This window comes from Equus przewalskii, chromosome 3 (genome assembly GCF_037783145.1).
Source record: "Equus przewalskii isolate Varuska chromosome 3, EquPr2, whole genome shotgun sequence".
Classification (NCBI taxonomy): domain Eukaryota; kingdom Metazoa; phylum Chordata; class Mammalia; order Perissodactyla; family Equidae; genus Equus; species Equus przewalskii.
The window spans coordinates 17566287-17588519 of NC_091833.1; the positions used below are offsets into that span (position 1 = coordinate 17566287).

At 54.6% G+C, this 22233-nt stretch overlaps 3 protein-coding genes and 1 long non-coding RNA gene across 16 annotated transcripts in view; 2 read left to right on the forward strand and 2 right to left on the reverse strand.

Moving 5' to 3' along the window:
• SLC9A5 (solute carrier family 9 member A5) overlaps positions 1 to 6663 on the forward strand; it is a 30547-nt gene extending 23884 nt beyond the window's left edge. For all 5 annotated transcript variants that reach the window (XR_011537965.1, XR_011537966.1, XM_070612113.1 and 2 more), the window contains 4 exons: positions 735 to 905; positions 1447 to 1516; positions 2184 to 2318; positions 5227 to 6663. Coding sequence is in view for 3 of the 5 variants with exons in the window: in XM_070612113.1 (XP_070468214.1) it covers positions 735 to 905; positions 1447 to 1516; positions 2184 to 2318; positions 5227 to 5699 (849 nt within the window). In the remaining 2 variants the exon portion in view is untranslated. The remainder of the gene's footprint in view (positions 1 to 734; positions 906 to 1446; positions 1517 to 2183; positions 2319 to 5226) is intronic.
• LOC103542355 (uncharacterized) lies at positions 575 to 11738 on the reverse strand. Its single transcript, XR_542681.2, has 3 exons — positions 11314 to 11738; positions 7631 to 7686; positions 575 to 1153 (listed from the first exon to the last, which is right to left on the reverse strand). It is a non-coding gene; the product is annotated as an uncharacterized lncRNA (long non-coding RNA).
• PLEKHG4 (pleckstrin homology and RhoGEF domain containing G4) lies at positions 10025 to 21377 on the forward strand. Of its 7 annotated transcripts, none has more exons than XM_070612106.1 (23): positions 10025 to 10201; positions 10598 to 10649; positions 12050 to 12769; positions 12936 to 13031; positions 13106 to 13229; positions 13318 to 13411; positions 13492 to 13566; positions 13647 to 13763; positions 13923 to 14021; positions 14115 to 14263; positions 14425 to 14563; positions 14658 to 14774; positions 16467 to 16649; positions 16906 to 17402; positions 17482 to 17728; positions 18497 to 18586; positions 18671 to 18892; positions 18985 to 19155; positions 19230 to 19407; positions 19807 to 19923; positions 20068 to 20301; positions 20389 to 20504; positions 20670 to 21377. In XM_070612106.1, exons 3-23 carry the CDS (start codon positions 12259 to 12261, stop codon positions 20673 to 20675), a joined length of 3582 nt encoding a protein of 1193 aa, XP_070468207.1. In that variant the 5' UTR covers positions 10025 to 10201; positions 10598 to 10649; positions 12050 to 12258; the 3' UTR covers positions 20676 to 21377. The 7 variants fall into 7 exon arrangements, with proteins under 7 accessions (XP_070468207.1, XP_070468208.1, XP_070468209.1 ...); XM_070612107.1 differs by having other exon boundaries at positions 10053 to 10162; XM_070612111.1 differs by lacking the exons at positions 10025 to 10201; positions 10598 to 10649 and adding an exon at positions 11243 to 11443 and having other exon boundaries at positions 12050 to 12283; positions 12692 to 12769.
• Positions 21329 to 22233, reverse strand: part of KCTD19 (potassium channel tetramerization domain containing 19) — a 33772-nt gene continuing 32867 nt past the window's right edge. For all 3 annotated transcript variants that reach the window (XM_008509319.2, XM_070612112.1, XM_008509326.2), the window contains one exon: positions 21329 to 21582. In XM_008509319.2, the coding sequence (XP_008507541.1) occupies positions 21469 to 21582 (114 nt within the window). In that variant the 3' untranslated portion in view covers positions 21329 to 21468. The remainder of the gene's footprint in view (positions 21583 to 22233) is intronic.

The following is a 22233-nucleotide window of genomic DNA, read 5'->3' on the forward strand; positions in this document are numbered from 1 at the left end:
AGCAGGGAATATGAGGTATAGGAAAGGAACCAGACTGGGGATGTGGTGCAGACAAGCTGACTTGCAACACGCTGGTAAACTTTGGGGGATTAGCAGTAGATAATGAAAAGGCTGCCAACTAGCCGAGGGCAGAGAGGGAGGCAGTCTAAGCTGTGTAGCGGGCTTGGTCTTTATGAGAAAGTTGGAAGGGACAGATGATGGGGTGGTCCTGAACTAGGCACAGGTAGTTGTTGGGACCAAGAGGGTCCAAGGTGTCATGATTATGGAAGTCTAAAGTGCACCCCGAGGTGTCATGGTGGTTTAGAATTGGCCAGCTGGAGAGAGTCCTGAGTAGCTAGAAGGGGGAAGGTGGGCCAGGTGTGTGGGCCAGGCTCAGATAAATGCAGGTGCAAAGAAGGAAATGTCTCCCATCATCTCATAGTAGTCCCAAGGGACAAGAGACAGAGTCCCCTGCCCCTTGTTACTTCAAATCAGAGGAGATTTGGGAGAGGGCAGTAGGAGATAGGGAAAGCCAGATTTGAGGGGATAAATTCTGGGATAAAGTTTTTCCCCAGTGAACTGAGAATACACTGTGTTTGGCTGGGTTCCTATGGTATTTTTTTTTTTTTTAATCCATGGCTAGTTCTGGAAAAACTGGGCTGGCAGGGCCTATGGTGAACATGTTGGGGCTGTGGCCTGGGGTTCCTGTAGGAGGCAGGCACCAGTCTCATGGCAGGGTGGGCTGTCATTGCCAGTACAAAGCCAGTTGCAGCCGCCACTTCATCTCGGAGGATGCGCAGGAGCGGCAGGACAAGGAGATCTTCCAGCAGAACATGAAGCGGCGGCTGGAGTCCTTCAAGTCCACCAAGCACAACATCTGCTTCACCAAGAGCAAGCCACGACCCCGCAAGGCTGGCCGCAAGAAGGCACGTGCTTTGCTTTCTCTGGGACTCCTGTTTGGGGCTGGAGGCTGACAGCATGCAGTTTTGAGCCCCCAAGTGTTGGAATCCAGCCCAAGGGGACCCTTAGTTGGATAATCCTCAGGACCTTGGTGGCTGCAGCAGTTGGGTTCCCTCTTGCATCTTCCTGGAGCCCCAGAAGTATAAGGTGAGGCCTTTAGAGGGAGATCAGCCTCTTGACCATGTGGTTACCTGCTGGGAAAGAGCAGGTCCTCCTACCAGAGGTGAAACAAGCAGGAGAAAGGCAGATTACTTGGGGCGAAGGTTGCTGTGCAATTCCATGAGCCCCTAATTCAGCCTAGGCTGATGGAGTGAGAGTCCTTGCTGCAGTGTGGGTTACTGACTCCACACTTTCCTGAGGGGCCAAGGGATAGTAACCATTGGGATTGACACAGATTGTCTCCCCTGCTACATTATGAAGACTTGTCCTCCTGTTGACCCTACCAGATGACAGGGTTGGAGTTTGGAGCCAGGGCCAGAGGCTTAGGGTTTTTCTTTTGGTCTTCAGAAGGATAGCGTGGCTAACACTGAGACTACAAATGGGAAACCTCCTCGAGACCCGGGCTTTCAGGACACAGGCAAGCAGGGAGTGGGGGTAGGGTAGAGGATGGGAGGGGGAGGGCAGGGTGGGGCCCACCAGCCAGAGTCCCGAAGGACCTCCTCTGTGCTGCATTCAGTGCTGTGAGCTGGGGCTCTTCCCCTCAGGGACTAGATGGGCACACTTGATTTCAAAGCTGGACATGTTCTAAGTAGTTATTAGACAGTTTGTGACAGGAGGCATCTGATAGCTAACTGCAGGTTATAAGCTCTGAGGACTTGGGGAAGGTGTCATGGAGAAGGGGAAGCTTGGTCTTGGCCTTGAAGGAGGGTGGACCCTGGGGACTGGTGTCCCGTCTGCAAACCAGGAGTTTGGATGAGCTAAACGTTGATGGGCCTTCCAGCTCTCCAAACGCTTGTGTTTTCAGTTGATGATGGGATCTGGGGCTGAGAAGAGAATGGGGGATCTGGAAAGCGTGACTTCCCTCATGGCTTCCTCTGAGGATTCTGCTTTCCCTGGTTGCCTCCTTGGGCTCTGAGTCTCACTTCCCTTCCTCTCAAGCCCCCAACTCCCTAGGCCAGTGCTGAAATGGCCAGAGAAGCAAGCAGGTGCCTCTGCCAACCACGGGCTCTGCCTGGGTGGACAGGGAGCTGGCTTAGGGCAGCTGCTGGGCTAGCCACCCCCACTCAGTTCTTGTCCCTGTCCAGCTGCTGTGATCTTAACCGTGGAGTCTGAGGAAGAGGAGGAGAGTGACAGTTCAGAGACAGAGAAGGAGGACGACGAGGGGATCATCTTTGTGGCCCGCGCCACCAGTGAGGTTCTTCAAGAGGGCAAGGTCTCAGGTAATGGCTTCCTCCCAGCTTCCCTCCCCTCTGGAGCAAGCTGGAGCTGTGCAGTTGGCTTCTTCTCGCTTCACTCATGGCCTCTACTCCAGACAACTCCCTTTTCCTGTTCACTAATTTATTCACCAACCAGCATTTACTGAGCATTCCTTTATATCAGACACCTGACATACATGATCTGATTCAACCCTCACAACCACCAAGATAGGGAGAGTGAGCTCATACAGCATAGGGACTTAGGACTTATCCAGCATCCCACAGCAGAACCAGAATTTGAATCTGACCCACCTGACTCCAAAGCCCACAGCCTTTTCACTGCCTCGCTGCCTCCCTTTACAGTCTGGCGAGGAAAATGAGGTGACAAGCAAACCTAACACCAGGGTCTGTTGCAACCCGTGCTTAGCACAGCTGCCCAGGTAGAGCCCCTGGTGAGGGTGGCAACTTGACCTGGGTAAGGAGTCATCAAAGTGGCATTACTGTGGATAAAAAGCAGTATATATATGTTTCCATATGTGGAGACCTAACTCACTCATAATGCTAAATATCACTGCTAGTTGGCTCAGGCACCCTCAGGTGTCTTTTTAAAATGTTTTATTATAGAAAATTTCAAAATATGTAGTAGACGGAATAGTAAAATAAACTCCCCACCATTACTTAGCTTCAATAATCACCTTCTCCTAACCAATCTTATTTCATCTATACCCTTATCTATGCCTCTCTCTTCACTGGGTTCTTTTGGAGCAAATCTCAGATATCATATCACTTTATCAATTAAGTACTTCAGCATGTATCTCGAAAAGATAAGGATTCTTCGGTAAGAAATATAGCCATAATACCATTATCATTTTTAAAATCTTTGTCATCAAATAACCAGTGTTCAAATTTCCCTGATTGTCTTAATTTTTTTTAATATAGTAGGTTTGTTCAAATAAAAATCTAGACAAAGAGGGGCTGGCCCAGTGGTGAAGTGGTTAAATTCACATGCTCCGCTTTGGGGGCCCAAGGTTTGCACACTCAGATCCAAGGCACAGACCTACAAACTGCTCATCAAGCCACGTTGTGGCGGCATCCCATGTACAAAATATTGGAAGACTGGCACAGGTGTTAGCTCAGTGACAAGCTTCCTCAGGCAAAAAGGGGAAGGTTGCCAACAGATGTTAGCTCAGAGCCAATCTTCTTCACACACACAGATACAAAATCCAGACAAGGCCCACATATGGCATTTGGTTGATGTCTCTTTTAACCTATAGGAGCAGTGGTTCTCAAGGGGGTGGTGGAGTGATTTTGTGCCCCAGGGGACATGTGGCAATGTCTGGAGACATTTTCGGTTGCCACAACTGGAGGGGTGCAGTTGCACTGAACGAGTAGAGGCCAGGATGCTGCTAAACATTGCACATGACAGCCCCCACAACAAAGTACCTGTTCCAACTTGTCCGTGGTCCCCGCCTCCTGCTTTTTTTCCTTGCAATGTATTTATTGAAATAACCTTGTCCTTCCTTGTCTAGATTTTGCTGACTGCATTCCCAAAGTGTCACTTAATGTTTCTCTGTCCCTTATATTACCTTTAAACAGGTTATTAAATCTAGATCAGATTTCAGTTTAACTTCTTGGTAAGAATACTTCATAGATGGTGATGGTGTACTTCCTGTTGTGTCAAATCAGGAAGCACATACCATCTGTTTGTCTCTCTTTTGTGAGGTTAACATTGACCCCTGGGTTCAGATGTTGTTAGCCTGATGCATTCATTATCAGGTTCCCCAACAACTTTCCCTCAAATGGTCCTCGCAGCCATTGATGATCTCTGCCAGATCCAGCATTTCATCAGGGGTTGCACAATGGTGATTTTTACATCAATTTTTTGTCTGCATTTATTAGGAAGAATTCTTCTATAAAAAGAACTTCCCCTCATCAACTAGTTACTTAGAGCTACAGTTCATACAGGAAAGAATGGATAAATGCTGGACTTTCACCTTTTACTTAGCAGTTTTCAGACTAATGAATTAGTTCCCTAGCATGCTCTAAAGGTGAACACTGAAGTTTCTTGTTATTTTAGTTTTTGTTGTAGTAGTTAAAGTTTAATATTCCAGGTCTTTCAAGAGAGGTAGTTTTACTTCCCATCGCAGCATCCATACATTTCATAATGTACTCAGTCACGTTTATTGGACTGCTCAGGACTTTATCAACGAGCAGATACACACTGAGCACCTAGACTATGCAAGGCGTTGTGCTAGACTTTGGAGAGCAGGGAGTGGTAGGTGGCCAGAGGGCTTCTCCTTCCTAGGTTTCCTCTTTCAGGACCTCAGACTTCCTGTCATGCAGCGGCTGAGCCTTCCATCCTGGCTGCCAGCAGTATGGGGATTTTCGGCTCATGTCCTCTGTGCTGTGGCATCCCCTTTGCGGCACAGCTTTAGCCTGCTATTAGGTTTGCATGAGCTCATGCTCCCGGGCTCTGTCCCACCAAAGGGCTGTGGTGGGTGCTTGGGCAAGGTGCCCAGCAGCAAAGCCTTTGGCGTGGAGCCTCGAGATCTTCCTCACCCCACTGCCGTATCACCCTGGGATGGGGCTTGGCAGGATGTGGTTTCCGAGACTGGTGCTGCAAGTCAAGTCAGGTGAGGGCTGATCGCAGATGGGGTTTTTCCTGCCTCACATTTGCTTTCGTTATTTTCAACTGTTCAATAGATATTTCTTGAGCAACTACTGTGTGCCTAGCCCTGTGCTAGGTGCTGGGGATACAACAGGGAGCAAAACCAGTTGTGGCGCTTCTCCTCGGCAGGGTGTTCATCAAATAATTGCACAAAGGAATGTAATATGGCAACTGTGGAATGAATTTATTTATGAACGTGTGCTTAAGTTCAAGAAGGATTCCACTGTGTTGGTAACGAGCACGTGTGTACTCTCTTGTCCTCAGGGAGCCTTGAGGTGTGCCCAAGTCCACGCGTCATCCCCCCCTCCCCAACCTGTGCAGAGAAGGAGCTACCCTGGAAGAGTGGGCAGGGGGACCTGGCAGTCTACGTGTCCTCAGAAACCACCAAGATTGTGCCCGTGGATATGCAGACAGGCTGGAACCAGAGCATCTCGTCCCTGGAGAGCCTGGCCTCCCCGCCTTGTACTCAGGCCCCGACTATGAACCGCCTGCCTCCCCACCCACTGGCTGCTGAAGAGCCCCAGGCCCCTCTCGACCTGCCTTCCGTTCCACACCCTAGCTTTGCCTTTCCCCCCAGCCTGGCCAAGGCTGGCCGTTCTCGCAGTGAGAGCAGCGCTGACATCCCCCGGCAGCAGGAGCTGCAGCCCCTCATGGGACATGAGGACCACACCCATCTTAGCCCAGGCACCGCCAATTCCCACTGGTGTATCCAGTTCAACAGAGGTGGCCGGCTGTAGCCCAGGGACTTGGGGAGGAGCAGGAGGCCGGAGCCCCTGTGGGAAGTGTTCCCTGAGCAATGGGCAGAGGAGCCCACTCAACCTGACATGGGGTCAGAGGGGCCTGGACTGAAGTAGCAACTGGGCTCCCTTGGGGTGGGTCCGAGGGTCTCCTGGGCTGGTCCTCAGAGGGACCCTTTTCCTAACTCCTGCCACCTTCCCTTTCAGTAAGGCCGTCACCCTGGCTCAAGACCCAGTCCAGAGCTTCTAGGGGCTAGTCCTAGAGACTTGGGTAGCTGATGCCCCTTTCCCAGTGGGGCCTCCTGGGGTCACTAGGCAGCTGTTCTTGCCCCCAAAGCAAAGACATCATTCCTCAGCTGATGCTGGCTTTTCCTGCCCTCCACATCCTCCCCAGCACCAGCTCAAGGACAGTGCAATGAGGCTCCTCAAGGGGCTGGTTCTCAGAGGGATTGGGGTAGGAGGTGAGCAGGCCTCAACCTTGGGCTTTGCTACCCTGTTGGGTCAGCTATCCATAGCCAGTTTTTTTTAGGGCAGTAGGAATCTGTCTACACTTGCTTTATCTCCTTCCCTTTCCTGACAGTTATTGGGGGGATAGTTCCTTCTTTTCCAGGACCAAGGCTGCAGGACTGGGCCAAGCTTCAGATCAGGGTTGCTTCTTAGCCAGGGTCACTCGGGCTCTGCTGCTCTGAGTGCAAGTCTGGGTCTTGTCTTTCAGATCCTTGGGTCTGGGTTTTCTGAGGAAGGAGACAGTGGCCTCTGGGCTCCCATGTTACCACTTTGACATTCCCCAAACAGGGAAGGAACCAGGTATCCTAGGGCCACTGCTCCACTGCTCTGGGAGCTGGGATGCCTGGCTGCAGTGGTAAGGGGGCTGACTGGGTGGCAGGTGACTTTCCTGGGGTTAGCAGGTGCACCTGTGTTTTGTACCTTGTACCTAAGATACATTAAACATCTCTTGGATGGATGAGTGTCCTGTGTCCATGTGTCTGGAGGTTTTTTGGGGAGGCAACAGGGACATCTGGTGAGGGAAATGGAAACTTCCAACTGCCTGCCCCAGGGCTTTATGGATAGAGAATGGAGGGGGGATCCTGGGAAGGACTGTTAGGCCCTCTGGCCCTTCCTCCTCACCCATACCTTCCCAATATAGTTCCCTCACAGGGGGCCTGCAGTGACAGTCCAGGGGCACAGCGTCACAGAACTGGGAGTCCACAAAATGGGGAAGGCCAGCAGGGAAAGAGACCCCAGAAGTCACATGCAATGTTGCCCAAAGATGCAGCTACTACACATCGGGACCGGATGTCCTTCCTTGAAAACCTGGAGGCAGGTGTAGGACACATGAACCAAAGTGTTTTGCACATGGCGGGTGTGAGGACAATCTCAAGGGAGCTGGTTACCCTGAGTGTTTATGACACAAATCAGGTAACATGGGGTCCGGAAACATCTAGGGATAGAAATCCCTGATAATAGCAGTCCCAGATTTGATTCCCACTGTGTCTGAAGGACTTTTTAAAAATATATCTTTCTTTATTGAGATATCACATACATACCATAAAATTTAACCATAAAATTGGCCCGTTTAAAATGTACAGTTCACTGGTTTTTAATATATTCACAGAGTTCTGCAACCCTCACCACAATCTAAGTTTAGAACATTTTCATCATCCCCTAAAGAAACCCTGGACCCATTAGCAGTCACTCCTCATCCCCTGCCTAGCTCTAGGTAATCACTAACCTACTTTCTGTCTCTATAGGTCTGAAAGACTTGACACACTGCAAAGGTTAAAAATCTGGTCAACAAACATCTACTGTTTCAATGTTATGCACATGCAGAGAGTGTGAAGAGGAGGAAGAGTGACTTAGGCTTTGCCCTTAAGTTGTTTACAGTTGGTAGTGATAAGGCCTAGTAGTTAACAGTCCCAGTTGTCACTTACCAGAATGACACTTTAGGCATGTTACACACTCTCTTTGAGCTTCAGTGTCTTCATCTCTAAAATGGGATAACAATCATACTTATTTCATAATGTTGCTGTCAGGATTACATGATAAAATGAGAAGACTCTAGTACAGAGCCTGACCCACAGTAAGGGATCATAAATATTTGTCAATTTTGGTCTTATACTACAAGGCAAAGGGCACAGCAAGTGCTGTGGGGCCTTGAGCAGATCTGGGAAGGCTTTGGGAGAAGTCACCATGCATGTGAGTGTGTGAGTGTGTGTGTGTGTGTGTGTAGGGGCTCAGACAACACGGGCAAAGTTGGGTGGGTGCATTCCAGGTAGAAAGCGCAGCATAAACAGAAGATGCCTAGAACAAACATATAGAAAGGCAAGGAGCAGTGAGTGATGTGCTCAGAAAGATCAGCCAGGGACACAAAGGCCTGAGTGGAGTGACCCTGGTGAATTGTGGGTGCGGCAGAGAGGCAGCCCAAGAGAATTGTGATCTGGGGAGAGTGGGCAGTGATGTGCTTTAGGGAGCTCAACTGTAGCTGGTGCCACATGGAGGATGTGAGAAACCCCAGGTGGAGGATGGATTGGGAGAAGGAAAGGCTAGAGATGGAAGACCTGTTGGGAGGCTGCTCCAGCGCCCAGGGATGTGAAGGGGCTGGTCTTGGAGAGGGCTGGCTGCCATTCTTAGATTTTAGTGTCAGAATCACTGGGGAGCTTGTCAAACATGTAGATACCTGGGCCTACCCAAAAGGTTCTGACTCAGGTCTATGTGGGCCCAGAAATCTGTAATCTTAATCAGCTCCCCCAGAGGGAGGTGGCCCACAGACCACATCCTTCAAGAATTACTAGATTTGAAAGGTTGTAGAAATCAAATCCACACAAACAGGCAACTGATGGTGTGGGGGAGGGGGTGGAGAGGGGTTCATGGGACTGGAGCTGGGTAACTAAGAAGTGGGTGGGACTGCCAGGCAGATAGGGTTGGTCAGAGGTGAGCAGACTGGAAAAGAAAGCAGGTGAGCACAGCCGCGGGAGGCAGGCACCTGGGATGCAGGAGAACAAGCAAGTCAACAGCTCATCCATGGGTCACCACCTGACTGGGCAGGATGGCAGAAACGGCCTTCAGTGACACCTGAACTGCATCCAGGCCTTGAAGGAGGAAGGATTTTGACCTGGGAAGATGGGCATAGGCATTCCAGACAGAGGAGACAGTCTGAGACAAGACTTGTAATCAGATGAATTTTCTAGGCCAGTTTGGGAGCTGAACAGAAAGGCTGTGATGCCTCTGGATGGCCTCAAATGCCACACTAAGGTGTCTGGAGTTTATTTAGGCCAAAGTTGAGAGTGGTCTGGAAGGTTTGGGGGATTCATCACCCTCACTGTCTGGGACAGTACTAAAGAGGGTATGCAAGGTTTGAGGTGGAATAAGGCCAATGACTATGGGTCTCTTATCATTAGGCCCACTGTGGTACAGAGCCCCCATTTTATTTTTGATTGATTCATGTTGGCAAAGAACGGGAGACTGGGGGAGGGCTGGGGAAGGGGTGGGAAAGGGAGGCCCATCCCCATTTTATGATCTCAGTGGAAAAGGCTGCTGTGAGTAGATTTTACTGCCAGGACAGCCACAGAGATGGGCCCCATGAGTCACTGCTCAGTTTTGCAAGCTCAGCCCATAGAGCCTGCTGTGGTCAGCGGCCCAGGCTGGCTCCAGGCCCAGCCTCCAGTGTTCCCCACTAGGTCTCAGTCTGTCCCCATTTCAATCTGTATCTTTGCCATCCTGGGGCTGTGTATCCTGCAGATCTCTGCTTTTTCTGTGTCCCTTTCAGACTGAGCCTCTGAATCTGTCTCCATTTGTGACTCTGGTTTACATCTGGCTCAGGGATGGGGAGCCTCAGGAGGCAAGGGTAGTGTGAACAGTCTCAGGCATCCCTAAGCATTTATTCTGTGCCAGGCCCTGTGCTGGGTGCTGGGAGTACATAAGTGGACAACACACAGTCTCTGTTTTCATGAAGCTTACAATGCACATTCTATGTGGAGTGAATAAACCAAGGCCTGGCCCTGCCCCTCAATCTGTCTGCCTGCCTGTGCCCAGGGGTGCTGGGGTCAGCTATGGCCTGTGGCTTGAAGCCTCTCATTTGCTGCTGGCATTGGAGGGTATGTGTGCCTGCCAGCAGGTCCCCCCAGGTCTTAGGGCTCCGAGGGAGCCTGGCTGGTAGGTGGGGGTGGGCAGACAGTGGGCAGCAGAAGGAGAGGGAGGGGGCAGGAGGCAGTGACTCAGTGGGGCGGCCCTGGGACAGCTGGGGAGGGAGCCAAGGTTGGTTCCGATGCTCACTGAAGCTAGAGGAGGGTAGGAAGAGAGGGCTGGCTGGGGGTTGGGGATGGAGCAGGACAACTCCAAAGCTCCTCTCCACATCAGCTCATAAAGAAGGCTCCTCAGTAGCTGGTCTGAGAGTCTGGACTCTGGGTGCTGACGTGGCAACTGGGATTGCTGCTGTTCCCACCACAACTACTTCTGATGCTCAGGTTCCCTCCTCCCGCCGCATCCCTGGGCTCATGAAGGAGGTGCCTGCCTTAGAGCCAGGGAAGCCATTACACCCACTGCCCCCTCCCCACCAGGAACCAAGGGCCTGAGCATGTTGTGGGGCACAGTGCCTTCTTCTGGCCGCACAGCCTACCTTTTTACAACCTTCCCAAGAATTTTGGGGAGTGTCAGGTCAGGCCTACACACCCCAAAGGGACCACCTCACACTTCAGAGCTGGGAGAGATCTCACAAGCCAACTATCCAAGTGCCTTTCACCAGTTCAGGATGCCCTGACTGAGGGTGAAATGAAGGGCAGGGCACGAACACAGCCCAAGTGCTGGCAGCAAGTGGACGTTTGACATATGAAGTCTTCCCTTGTCCTCATGGCAATCCCAGGAGAAAGGAATGACTTTTCTTTTTTTTTTTTTTTTTACAGGTGAGTAAGGTGAGGCTCAAAGAGAACTGAATGACCAGAGCTCGCCCAACAGGTAAGTGGAAGAGCAGGCCTGGATTAGTGTCTCTCAGGCTCCAGGAACCCCACATCAGACCCAGCCTCCCTGGCTAAGCTTTGTGGGGAGGTGGTGTGGGGCTGTGGAGGGGCTTCTCCCATACTGTAAGTGAAACAGGTGCCAGGAACGCAAGGGAGTGGAGGTTCTGGCCCTGGTGGAGGGGCAGATTCTGGCAGGCCTGGGTCAGCTCCCACCCCCGAGGCCTCCCTGCTCCCTCCTTCCCTCCAGCCCAGTCAGCAGCGCCCCCATCCCAAAATGGGATCACACAACTTGTCTCTTGGTGCCTGGCCCTGGGGACTGGAAGGAAGATGGGGACTGCAATAGAGGGGCCCTCCCTCCCATCGTCCATGAAGATACCCCTACCGGCTTCCAGCAGTCCCAAGCCGCTGGGCCGGGCTTAGCGAGTCTCTCTTTTTAGGGGCCTCCTGGGCCCCTGGGCTCACATTTTTCTCCTCCTGGCTGAGAGGAATGAGTGTTCTTTGTTTTGCTGAGGGAGGCTGGGCTGGGCAGGGCAGGGCAGGGCAGAGCAGGGCAAGGCAGGGCAGGGCCCCCCCCCCCCCCCCCGGTACTGCGTGCATTCAAGAGCAGAAGCCCTGGCAAGCCCCTTCCCCCAGCCCCCGGGAGGACCCACGGCCTTACTCACCCTCGCGCACCCACAGCGCCTTCCCTAGCGGGCCATCGCTTCTGGCGCCCTTCGGCAGGCCGGGGGAGTGGGCACGGCGGACCGGCCGTTGGTTGCTGCCCCTACCGGCGGACTGAGGAGCCGAGTCAAAGTCAGCGGGGCCCGTGGGGTGTGGGGGGGAAGGGGGTGGAGTCGAGCCGTTCCGACCCGCGGGGAGGAGGCGGCGGCGGACAGGGGGCGCTGCGAGGACCCGCGCCTCTAGGCGCAGGGCGGCTGCCGTCGGGGCTGGCCGGGTGGGCTGTGGCTCCGTCCTCCGGCCCCCAGGGGGCGGCACAGCGCCGCGTCCTCTGCCGCCCTGCCTTCCCTCCCACGCGGCCAGGAGGCGGCGCCCTTGGACGCCGAGCGGCGCTCTGTGTCCGCCGTCGGGGCGGCGGTGCGCTGCGTTCGAGGGCTCCGCGTGCGTGGCGTCGCCGGCCTCGCGGATCGCCGCAGCGCGCCCTGGGGACGTTAGTGGGGCGGGCGGGTGAAGCGGGGTGCGCGAGTCCTCGGGGCCAACCCGAGGCCCGGCTGGGCAGGCCTGAGCGCGAGCATGAGGCAGCGGCATGTCCCCACCGTGAGCCTCCCACCAGCGTAGGCCCGCAAAGCGTGGCGGTGAGTGTGGTCCTGGCGTGGGGCCCACCCGGCAGAGGCCCATAGGAGCGCGGGTCGGGGCGGCCTAGGCAGAAGAGAGACCCTTGCTGTTCTCCTCTCTGCTCAGGCCTGAACTGCGGCAGCATCTGCGCCTCCTGTGCCCGGGCACCAAGACTGGCACCTCCTATAGCTTAGTGTGTCCTGCCTGCATTGCCCGCCGAGTCCTACCCGACCGTCTTCAGCCCATTTTCTGGAAGAGCTGAGGCCTCAGTTCACACTGAGGCCCCCGCCCCTCTCCCACTTGCCCTGAGCCGGCCCAACCTTAAGGAGAGGGTGATGGAAGGATCCTCCGAGGATGGGGGTGAGTCCCCAGACTCCCAAGGTCATGCTACCGATTGGAGGTTTGCTGTATGCAGTTTCAGGGATGCCTGGGATGAAGAGGAACCTGCTCCCCAGATGCAGGTTAAGGACCCCAATCCTCCAAGACCACCAGCAGGGGCAGCCCAGGGTGAAGGGCTACAGGGTAGCCCCCTGCCTGGGGAACTCCAGTCACCCCCAGGACAGATGGCTGCCAGTGGGTGGGGGGATGGCCAGAAGAGCACGTTAGGAGGTTCCTCAGTCAAGTCAGAGGAACCAGCCTCCTCTGGAGTGGAGACCCTTCTATGCCCGATGTCCTCCCAACTCAGCCTGGCACAGGGCAAGAGTACCAGCCAAGGGGGAGGGTTGGCAGGGGACCCAGTTACAGGCAGAGTAATGCCAGTTGGCTTAGGCCCAAGGGGTTTGGAAGGCGACCCTGTGGACCTTGGAGACTCTCTATCTGAGACATCATCAGAGCTGCTGGAGCCAGGTAAGGGAGACTGGGCTGGGAAGTCTTGGAAGGGAGTGGGGGGTGCCTGGAGGTGGGTGCCAAGACTTGGGGAGGGCTCTGACCCTGCTCAGGCTGAAGTCAAGGTCCGAGGAGGGGTCTCTGCATAGGTGGCCCAATGCAGACCCAAGCCATTTCCCTTCCCAAGACCCCAGTGGATCCGGCCTCTCTAAGCCCACTGACTACCTTCTGGCCCAAGACCTCGCCTGGGAGCTGCTGGCCAGTGGCATGGCTGCCCTGCCAGGTAGCAGGAGAGACTAGAGGTGGTGGAGGCGGGGTGACTTGACTGGGGGGTTGTTCACGGCCCTCTCCCCACAGGGACTCGGGATGTAGAAGGTCGGGCAGTGCTGGTTCTGTGTGCCCATAGCCCAGCCTGGCTTCACCCCAGGTGCAGCAGCCATGAACTCGTCCGCCTCCTGCTCTACCTGCGAAGCATCCCCAGGTTGGGGGCAGGAGGTTGGGGGACAGGTGTGAGCCAGGAGATGGCAGGGCCTGGGAATTAGATACTGAACCAAAGCCTGCCCCTTTAGGCCCGAAGTACAGGCCCTGGGACTGACTGTGCTAGTGGATGCCCAAATTTGTCCCCCGAGCTCTTCCCTCTTCTGGGGGCTCAACCAACTGCAAGTGAGTATAGGGTTGTAAACCCCTTCCCCCATTCCTTTTGTGTGGGGTTGGGGACAGGGCTGAGCTCAGATTCCTTGCAGGAAGCAGCCCCAGGGTCCGTGCACCAGGTGCTCCTAGTGGGAAAGATGCCTGAGGAAGTGCCTTCAGGACTGCAGGTACTGAGCCATATTGGCCAGGGGTGGAAGTGGGGCACGTCCCCACCAGGCCTGGGTCATGACATCTTCTTTTCCTGCAGCTAGAGCAGCTGCCTTCTCATCAGAGCCTGCTGACCCACATCTCTACCACGGGACTGCCCACTTCACTGGGAGGAGGCCTGCCTTACTGCCACCAGGCCTGGCTGGACTTCCGGATGGTCAGTGCACTAGGTGGGGCGTAGGGTGGGTACCTGGCCAGCAGAGGAGCCTCTCCTGGGCTGGCTTGGCAGTGCAAAGCTGGCTGCAGTGGCTTGGAATCCAGGATACCTGGGACCAACACTGTGCACTGCTCTGGTCATGCCTGACCCTACTTGCAGCGTCTGGAAGCCCTACTGCAGAGCTGCCAAGTGGTTTGTGCCCTGCTCCAGGAGGCCATTGAGAGCATGAAGGCTGTGCCTCAGCCCATGGAGTCTGGGGTGAGTGTCCTCTCCCAACACCTCCCCAAATGCTTCCTGTCTCACTCCTTTTCTCCCATGCCCACCTCCACTGCCTGTTGCCCTTGATCACAGGAAGTCGGTCGGCTGCTACAGCAGGCACGAGTCCTGATGCAGCATGTGCTAGACTCGCCACAGCTGGCATGGCTACAGTGCCAGGGGGGATTTGAGCTGGCGTGGCTGAAGCAGGAGGTCCCAGAGGTGACCCTGAGCCCAGACTACAGGTAGTTACAAGTCCAGCTCCCAGATCTTGTCCTAGCCTGCTATTTCCCATGCTAAGAGCTCAGCTGGCTGGCTCAGAACCAGCCAGGATTGTGGTCCCAGGACAGGGTGGAGTGGAGAAAGGCAACTGGCAGGGGCCCTAAGACCATGTACCCTGCACTAGGCCAGCGGTGGACAAGGTTGATGAGCTGTATGGCCGCGTGGATGGACTGCTACACCAACTGACCCTGCAGAGTAACCGCCGAGTACAGGCACTGGAGTTGGTCCAGACGCTGGAGGCTCAGGAGGGAGGGTTGCACCAGGTGGGAACTGTCTGCCCAGATGGGCCCCACCCCTAATCTCAAGCATGACCCCTTCTCCACAGCAGCTCTCCTTTCCCTGCTTGTGTCCCTCCAGATTGAAGTGTGGCTACAGCAGGTGGGCTGGCCAGCACTTGAGAAGCCAAGGGAGCCCTCACTGGACATGCTGCTCCAGGCTCAAGGCCCTTTTCGGGAGCTGGACCGGGTTGCTCAGGTGGGTTTGGTCACTTCTTTATTCCGTAGGCATTGGGGCACTTTGCCAGGGACTAGAAATGCAGGGTGAGTGAAGGCAAATCTATCTTTTGCTCTCTTGGAATTTACAGTCCAGCAGAAAAGAACAGTTGTAGTCAAAGATTCAAAGTAATATATGTGTGTTTGTAAACTAAGGCAAAAACTCTGAAGAAAAGCAATACAGGTGTTTCTACCTGGGTGTCTATTAAAGACCTGTCCCAGAGGGATGTTGGGCAAGCTTTCTTGAGATAGTGACTTTTTTTTTTTCTTTTGAGGAAGCTCAGCCCTGAGCTAACATCTGCCAATCCTCCTCTTTTTTTTTTTTTTTTTTTTTGCTGAGGAAGACTGGCCCTGAGCTAACATCCATGCCCATCTTCCTCTACTTTATACGTGGGATGCCTGCCACAGCATGGCTTGATGAGCGGTACCATATCCATACCCGGGATCCGAACCAGTGAACCCTGGGCTGCCAAAGTGGAACGTGCGCACTTAACCGCTGCACCACCAGGCTGGCCCCAAGATAGTGACTTTGAGTTGAGAGCTGAAGCATAGGTGGGGGTTAGCCAGGCAGAAGAGAATTGGGGATAAGAGATATTCGAGGCTCAGGGAGCAAATAGCATGTGCAAAGATCCTGTGGTAAGAAGGAGCATTACTTGCCTGAGGAAGCATAAGAAGGACAGTGAGGTTGAAATGCAGAGCATAAGAGGGAGGGAGAGTGGGGTGAGGTGAGGTAAAACAAGGGTGAAAAAGTGGTCAGTAGCCAGATTGCTGGGCCCTGTAGCAGTATAAAATTTAAGCAGGAAAGTCACATAATCAGATCAGTGTTCTAGGAAGATAACCCTAATGTGTGGGAAGACAGTGACTTGGAAGATGGATGTGGAGAGTCCATTGAAGGGGCAGTGGTAATGGTCTCGATGGGAATGATACTTGCTCTGACCAGGATGGTGGCAGAGGAGATGGAGTTGAGAAATTGATTTGATGGTGGATACATAAGAGAGGGGAGAAGAGAGAGAGGTTATAAGGATGAATGGGTGCTGTTCCCTGAGAGAGGGACCAGGAGACAAGGACTTTCTTGGGGAAGGGCTTTCATGTATCCAGTCTTTGTGCTTTGCAGATGACCACGAGGAAATGAGAGAAAGACCCTTGGGGTTTGGGTCTGGAGCTCAGAGGGGAGATCTGGCTACAGAGGGTCACTTGGGAGATGTAGGTGTGTGGGCAACGTTTGAAGTGTGGTGACACAAGATTGCCTGGGGAGAGAGAGTGGAGTGTCCTCAGGAGTCCCAGCATTTAACGGCCTAGGTGAGGGACAGAGCAAAAGGAGGAGCCACCAGAGCAAGACCAGGAAAATCAGGAGAGTGGGGATGGGGCAGGGCAGCTGGCAGACGAACGGATGTTACTGAGCAGTAGTCAGAAGAGGCCTGAGAAGTGCAGGGGATGGGGGGCAGAAGTGGGGTTGGAGTGAGCTGATGAGGTGAAAAAGTGGCGATAGTGAGGACAGAGAGTTCCTCCAGGAAGTTTGGCTGTGGAGAGGGGCGCAGAGAGAGAAGGGAGTGAGTGGGAGGGAAGGTCTTTAATCATAGGAGACACTTGACGTGTAGATGTCCATGGAAAAGACCTGGGCTTGGGGGCTTGACTACCAGGCGTGGGGCCGGCTGAGCCTAGTCTCTGTCTCCAGGAGCAGGTCAGGCGAGGGGAGAAGTTTCTGCAGCCATTGGCTGGCTGGGAGGCAGCTGAACTGGGCCCCCCTGGAGCCCACTTTCTGGCCCTGCAAACCCAGCTGACTGAATTTTCTAGGGCTTTGGCCCAGCGGCGGCAGCAGCTGGCAGATGCCGAGAAGCTATTGCAGTTCTTCAAGCAGGTTGGTGAGGGGTCGCATCCCTGGCTCCAGGTGGTCAGTGGGGCCAGAGGATGGCTGCCCAGCTCCACCACAGCCTGAGCTCTTCCTGGATGTTCTGCTGCATCTCTCTCCTTGTCTTCAGTCTGACCCCCAAATCTAACCACTAGGGATGTGGCCTGGGGCCAACATCCTGTGGGGATGGACAGTGGGCAGAGGAGAAGGCTTGGCGGTCTCGGTGGGATTCTCTTTCAGTGCCTGTGTGGCCTTGGTGTTGCAGGCCTCGACATGGGCTGAGGAGGGGCAGCGAGTGTTGGCAGAGCTGGAGCAGGAGCGCCCGGGGGTCGTGCTGGAACGGCTGCAGTTGCATTGGACCAAGCACCCTGACTTGCCTCCTGCCCACTTCCGAAAGATGTGGGCTCTGGCCACAGGGCTGGGGTCTGAAGGCATCCGCCAGGAATGCCGCTGGGCCTGGGCACGGTGCCAGGACACCTGGCTGGCCCTGGACCGGAAGCTAGAGGCTGCACTGAAGCCACCACCGACGGGCAGCACAGCTAGCCTGTCTGTCAGCCAGGTCCCTTCTGTACCTCCCCTGAGGAAGGCATACAGCCTTGATCGGAATCTGGGGCAGAGTCTCAGAGAGCCTGCCCACCACTGCCACCATGCGGCCATTGTGGCTGCCTGCCATGGACCAGAGGCTGGAGATGGTGCCCAGCCCCGGTCATCCCCCACTACCATGCCTCCACCAGGCAGCTCTGACCCCAGGAGCCCCAACAGGTGCAGGCAGTGGGCAGGGCAGGGAGGGCAGTGTCAGGGCAGAGCAGATGTCTTTGGTCCTGACTTCACTACCTGGTAGGCTCCAGCTGGTGCTGGCAGAGATGGTGGCGACAGAGCGGGAATATGTCCGTGCCCTTGACTACACCATAGAGAACTACTTCCCTGAGCTGGATCGCCCTGATGTGCCCCAGGGCCTCCGTGGCCAGCATGCCCACCTCTTTGGCAACCTGGAGAAGCTGCGGGACTTCCACTGCCACTTCTTCCTGCGTGAGCTGGAAGCCTGCACACGGCACCCACCCAGGGTGGCCTATGCCTTCCTGCGCCACGTAAGCCCCACAGGCCACATGGCCCCCAGCTGAACAAGTGTGAGTTTTGCCACACTCAACAAAGAACTATTTTGCACAGGCTTGGTGCCAGGCCCTGTGCTTGGTACAGCTGTAAGTGACACCTACAAGGTCCCTGCCCCTCAGGGTGCTCCTAGTTTAGTAGAGGAGACATAAAAGTGAAAAAAGTAACTCCAGATTCTAGTTGGGGCTAGGAGAAACATAGTCGGGATGGACGGATGATTGTGAGTTAGCCACGGGGGTGGGGAGCAGGGGTACCCCCTTTAGCAAGAGCAGTTAGCAAGGCCTCTTTGAGGAGCTGACATTTGAGCTGAGGCCAGAGGGAGGGGCTAGAGTCTCAGAGCATTCCATCCAGATGCAGTGCAAAGCCCTGGGGCAGGAAAGAGGCCCAGTGGTCAAGGAAGAGTCAGGTCAATGTAGCTGAGTATGGTGAGCAAGAGAAGGAGCAGTTTGAGGTGAGGTGAGGTGAGACCAGAGGGATGCTCTCAGAGCTGTGGGAGGAGCAGAGCCAGATGCAGGACTTCATCCCCAGAGGGCCTGTGGGCAAGCCCCACTCTGCACAGTGCTGTTCTTGCCAGATCACCCCTCATTCAAAACAGGGTAAATTGGATCTGCAGGGGGAGGCCTCCCTAGGAACTGTCTGTTGACCTTTTGGTCTTCTCAAGCTGAGAGTGGTCTGGCCCTAGGAGGCGGGGGCAAACTTTGGGAGCTGGCCCTTTGGCACCCCAGCTGAGCCATGTGTCTTTGCAGAGGGTGCAGTTTGGGATGTATGCTCTCTACAGCAAGAATAAACCTCGCTCTGATGCCCTGATGACCAGCTATGGTCACACCTTCTTCAAGGTAGGTGAGCCTGAGTCTGTAAGGGGAGGTGGGGATGGAGGGAGTACCTTGAAGCCGCCTGATGGTCTCCCCACTACCTGGTAGGACAAGCAGCAAGCGCTGGGGGACCAAATGGACTTGGCCTCCTACCTGCTGAAGCCCATCCAGCGCATGAGCAAGTATGCATTGCTGCTGCAGGAGCTGGTGCGGGCCTGTGGGGGGCCCACACAGGAGCTGAGTGCCCTGCGGGCTGCCCAGAGCCTCGTGCGCTTCCAGCTGCGACATGGCAATGACCTGCTAGCGATGGATGCCATCCAGGGCTGTGATGTAAGTCATCTCAGGCTATGGTGGGCTGTTGTAATGGGTGTGAAGGGAGGGGGCAGACGAGGCTGGGCACCCACCGGGCCCCAAATTGGCAGGTTAACCTCAAGGAACAGGGGCAACTGGTGCGACAGGATGAGTTCACAGTGCGTACTGGGCGCCACAAGTCCCTGCGCCGCGTTTTCCTCTTTGAAGAGCTGCTGCTCTTCAGCAAGCCTCGCCGAGGACCTACAGGCATTGACACATTTGCCTACAAACGCTCCTTCAAGGTAGGCCCACCTGACCCTGCCCTGTGCATCCTGCTCCCCCAGTGCCTCACCAAGCCCTTCTCCCAACAACACAGATGGCAGACCTTGGCCTCACTGAATGCTGTGGGGATAGCAACCTGCGCTTTGAGATCTGGTTCCGCCGTCGCAAGGCCAGAGACACCTTTGTGCTGCAAGCTGCCAGCCTGGCCACCAAGCAGGCCTGGACAGCTGACATCTCTCGCCTGCTCTGGAGGCAGGCCGTCCACAACAAGGGTGGGTCCCTGCCCCCTACTTCAACCCACACTCTCCTCCCTGGAGAGCTTAGATTGTCCCAGAGGGGGCCTAGAGACCTGGAAATGCTTGGGAGCAGGGACAAGGATTGGCAGCAGCCAGTGAAGAGGAAAGAACTTCAAAGTCAGGCAGTCCTGCTGTCACTGTATCTGACTGTGGACACAGTATTAACTTCTTTGACTATCAGAGGTCTCATCTTTAAAAGGGGAATTATGACACCTGCCCACGGGATTGTTGCAAGGAGAGAGCCTGGCACCACAAAGGCTCAGTGCGCAGGAGAGTTAATCTGCTGGGTGGTGGGTGTACAGGAGGGATAGATAGAGGCCCGAGGGTCAGGCTGATGTCCAGAGGGACCCCATCTATGCTCTCTCTCCACTCCAGAGGTACGCATGGCTGAGATGGTGTCCATGGGTGTGGGGAGCAAGGCCTTCCGAGACATCGCCCCCAGCAAGGAAGCTATCAGCGACCGCACCATCAACTACGTCCTGAAGTGCCGAGGTAGCAGGCAGGCTACAGGGGTCGGGGGTGAGGAGAGCTGCAGGAGGCAACATGGACCTCTGTCAGCTCTGGCCTGCACTCCCCTCGGGACATTGGCCCAGGTGGGCTCTGACCTGTCTCAACCTGACCCTCTCTCTTATGCAGTTCGCTCTCGGGCCTCCATTGCTGTGGCCCCGTTTGACTATGACAGCCCCTACCTGGGAGCCTCAAGCTCCCTTCCTGGAGACCCTGCCTCTTGCTCTGTACTGGGGTCCCTCAATCTGCACCTGTACAGAGACCCAGCTCTTCTGGGCCTCCGCTGGCCCCTGTATCCCACCAGCTTCCCAGAGGAAGCAGCGCTGGAGGCTGAAGCAGAACTGAGCAGCCAGCCATCTTTGAGTAGGTCTGGGCTTAGCCAGAGCTAGGAGGGCAGAGCTTGAGTTCTGGGCCTGCCCTGCTGACAGCTCACTCAGTCTCCCTCCCTAGCTCCTGAGGACTCAGAGGTCTCGTCCCAGTGCCCATCAGCCAGTGGCTCCAGTGGCTCTGACAGCAGCTGTGTGTCAGGGCAGGCCCTGGGCAGGGGCCTGGAAGACTTGTCTTATGTGAGTGCCATTTTGCCGTATACCTGCCAGCCCCTCCTCAGCCCAGCCTGGGCCTATGGCTGCCTTTCCTTTAGGTGGGGGCCTTGGGCCAGAGCCATTCCCCAGAGACCCCACCTGGACCCCAAGCTGGGGAAATAAACACTCATGCCCAACTTGGCACCATAGGTCTGAGCCCAGGCTTGAAGGTGGACAGTGGATCCAGCAGTCTCTAGATCCAAGGAACATCACCTCCTCTCAGGATCTGCTGTGACGAGGGCATGGCTGGTACTTGGGCCACCTCCAGCCCACATGCACAGCCCTATTGACTCCCCTTTCTGAGGTCTGTGCCCATTGGCAGACCAGGAGGGGCTTCTCCAGAGGCCCTGGCTGCAGAGCCTGAATGAGCACCCTGATCCTGGGCTCCTGGCCCTGTGTCCCCTTCTTCCGTTCCCCTCTCCAGCTCCTTACCCCAGTTTTGGGTTAGGATTAGGGTAAGCAGATGGTGTGTGTTTGTTTCCATGCTCTTGGCTGGTGGGGCACCAAGTGGCTCTGGCAGTGACTGGGCTGCCCCACCCCAGAGGAGAAACACAGGTGACTTCCCAGCAGCTGCTTCCTACCCCCAGGTTTCAAAGCCAAGTTCCCCAAACTTAGGGAGAGGCCCACCCTTATTGGACCCTTATTCTTGCCTGCTCTAGCTCCCCAGGCCCAGCCCCTTCTTTCCTGGGTCAGTTTGGTTATATTTACTCAATGCTTTTTGAATAGCTTTCAATTACAGTTGTTGTCTAAAATTATGTCAATGGTTGTTAGGTCTTTGGCATCTCAGAGAGGGAGTCCAGGCCCTTGGCTCGTGATTTACTCTTTATTTGTTTATAATAAAAAATAGACTGATATGCACCCTTGGATGGGCACATGTGTTCTGGGGACATCCCCAGTTAAAATGAACTTTGGCAGTTGAGGGTATGTGGGGGCAGCGTCGCTGGGCACCCTAGCCATCTTGTAAGTACTTTCCCAGGATAGAGTAAGAGACAGATCTAGACAGGCCCCTCTGGATGAGCAGGTCCACGCAGCGACCATATTTCCTGGCAAAAGGCAGTGTGAGCTGGAAGGAAAGGCTGGTCTTATCTCTGACGTGCTGGCCAGTTGCCCACTCTGGCTGTGTGTGGGCGGGGTCCTCTCATCTGGGTGGGTGTAGGGGCAGGGCAAGGCCAGTTGTTGGGAACCTGATGCTCTTGGGCTCAGTTCTGCCCAAAGGCATCTCACAGGGCTGTGGCTAGGGGTGGCTACCAGGGAGTGAAGAGAATAACCAGAGGGTCAAAAATGTATGATTCCTGCCACTGGTCTTCCACCTTCTAGCCGCAGATGCTGACTTCACCTTTCCAATCAATATTAGGTCAGAGGCCTAATAGTAATTGGGTACTAGTGTGTTTATGGTAAAAGGTGTTGTAATAATGCCCTTGATTACAGAAATATCAGACTAATGGGAAATTAGATAAATCTTTTTTACCTACAATGTTAAAATAAAAACTTTGAGCCCTAAAATTATTTTAAGGAATCAAAAAACCTGGGTCGTTCCTTTGCCCTTATAGGACATTTTCTTTTTCTTTGTAAAGAATGTTTTAAAGCAGCTTAAATATGAGGGGAATGTACAAAAGTGGTCACATCATGGCTAAGCAGGTGAAGTTGGTATCAGCCATTAAGAAGGTCTGACTGCCAATAGTTTCTCTGATTTCAGCACCCCAAAAGGTTGGGC

What these genes read in the sequence shown, in the direction of transcription:
- PLEKHG4 (XM_070612106.1), top strand. Translation starts at nt 12,259, where the DNA reads ATGGAAGGATCCTCCGAGGATGGGGGTGAGTCCCCAGACTCCCAAGGT. An exon ending in ACCCTGAGCCCAGACTACAG is followed by an intron (nt 14,264 to 14,424) that starts GTAGTTACAAGT and finishes ACCCTGCACTAG; the next exon opens with GCCAGCGGTGGACAAGGTTG. An exon ending in CCTATGCCTTCCTGCGCCAC is followed by an intron (nt 17,729 to 18,496) that starts GTAAGCCCCACA and finishes GTGTCTTTGCAG; the next exon opens with AGGGTGCAGTTTGGGATGTA.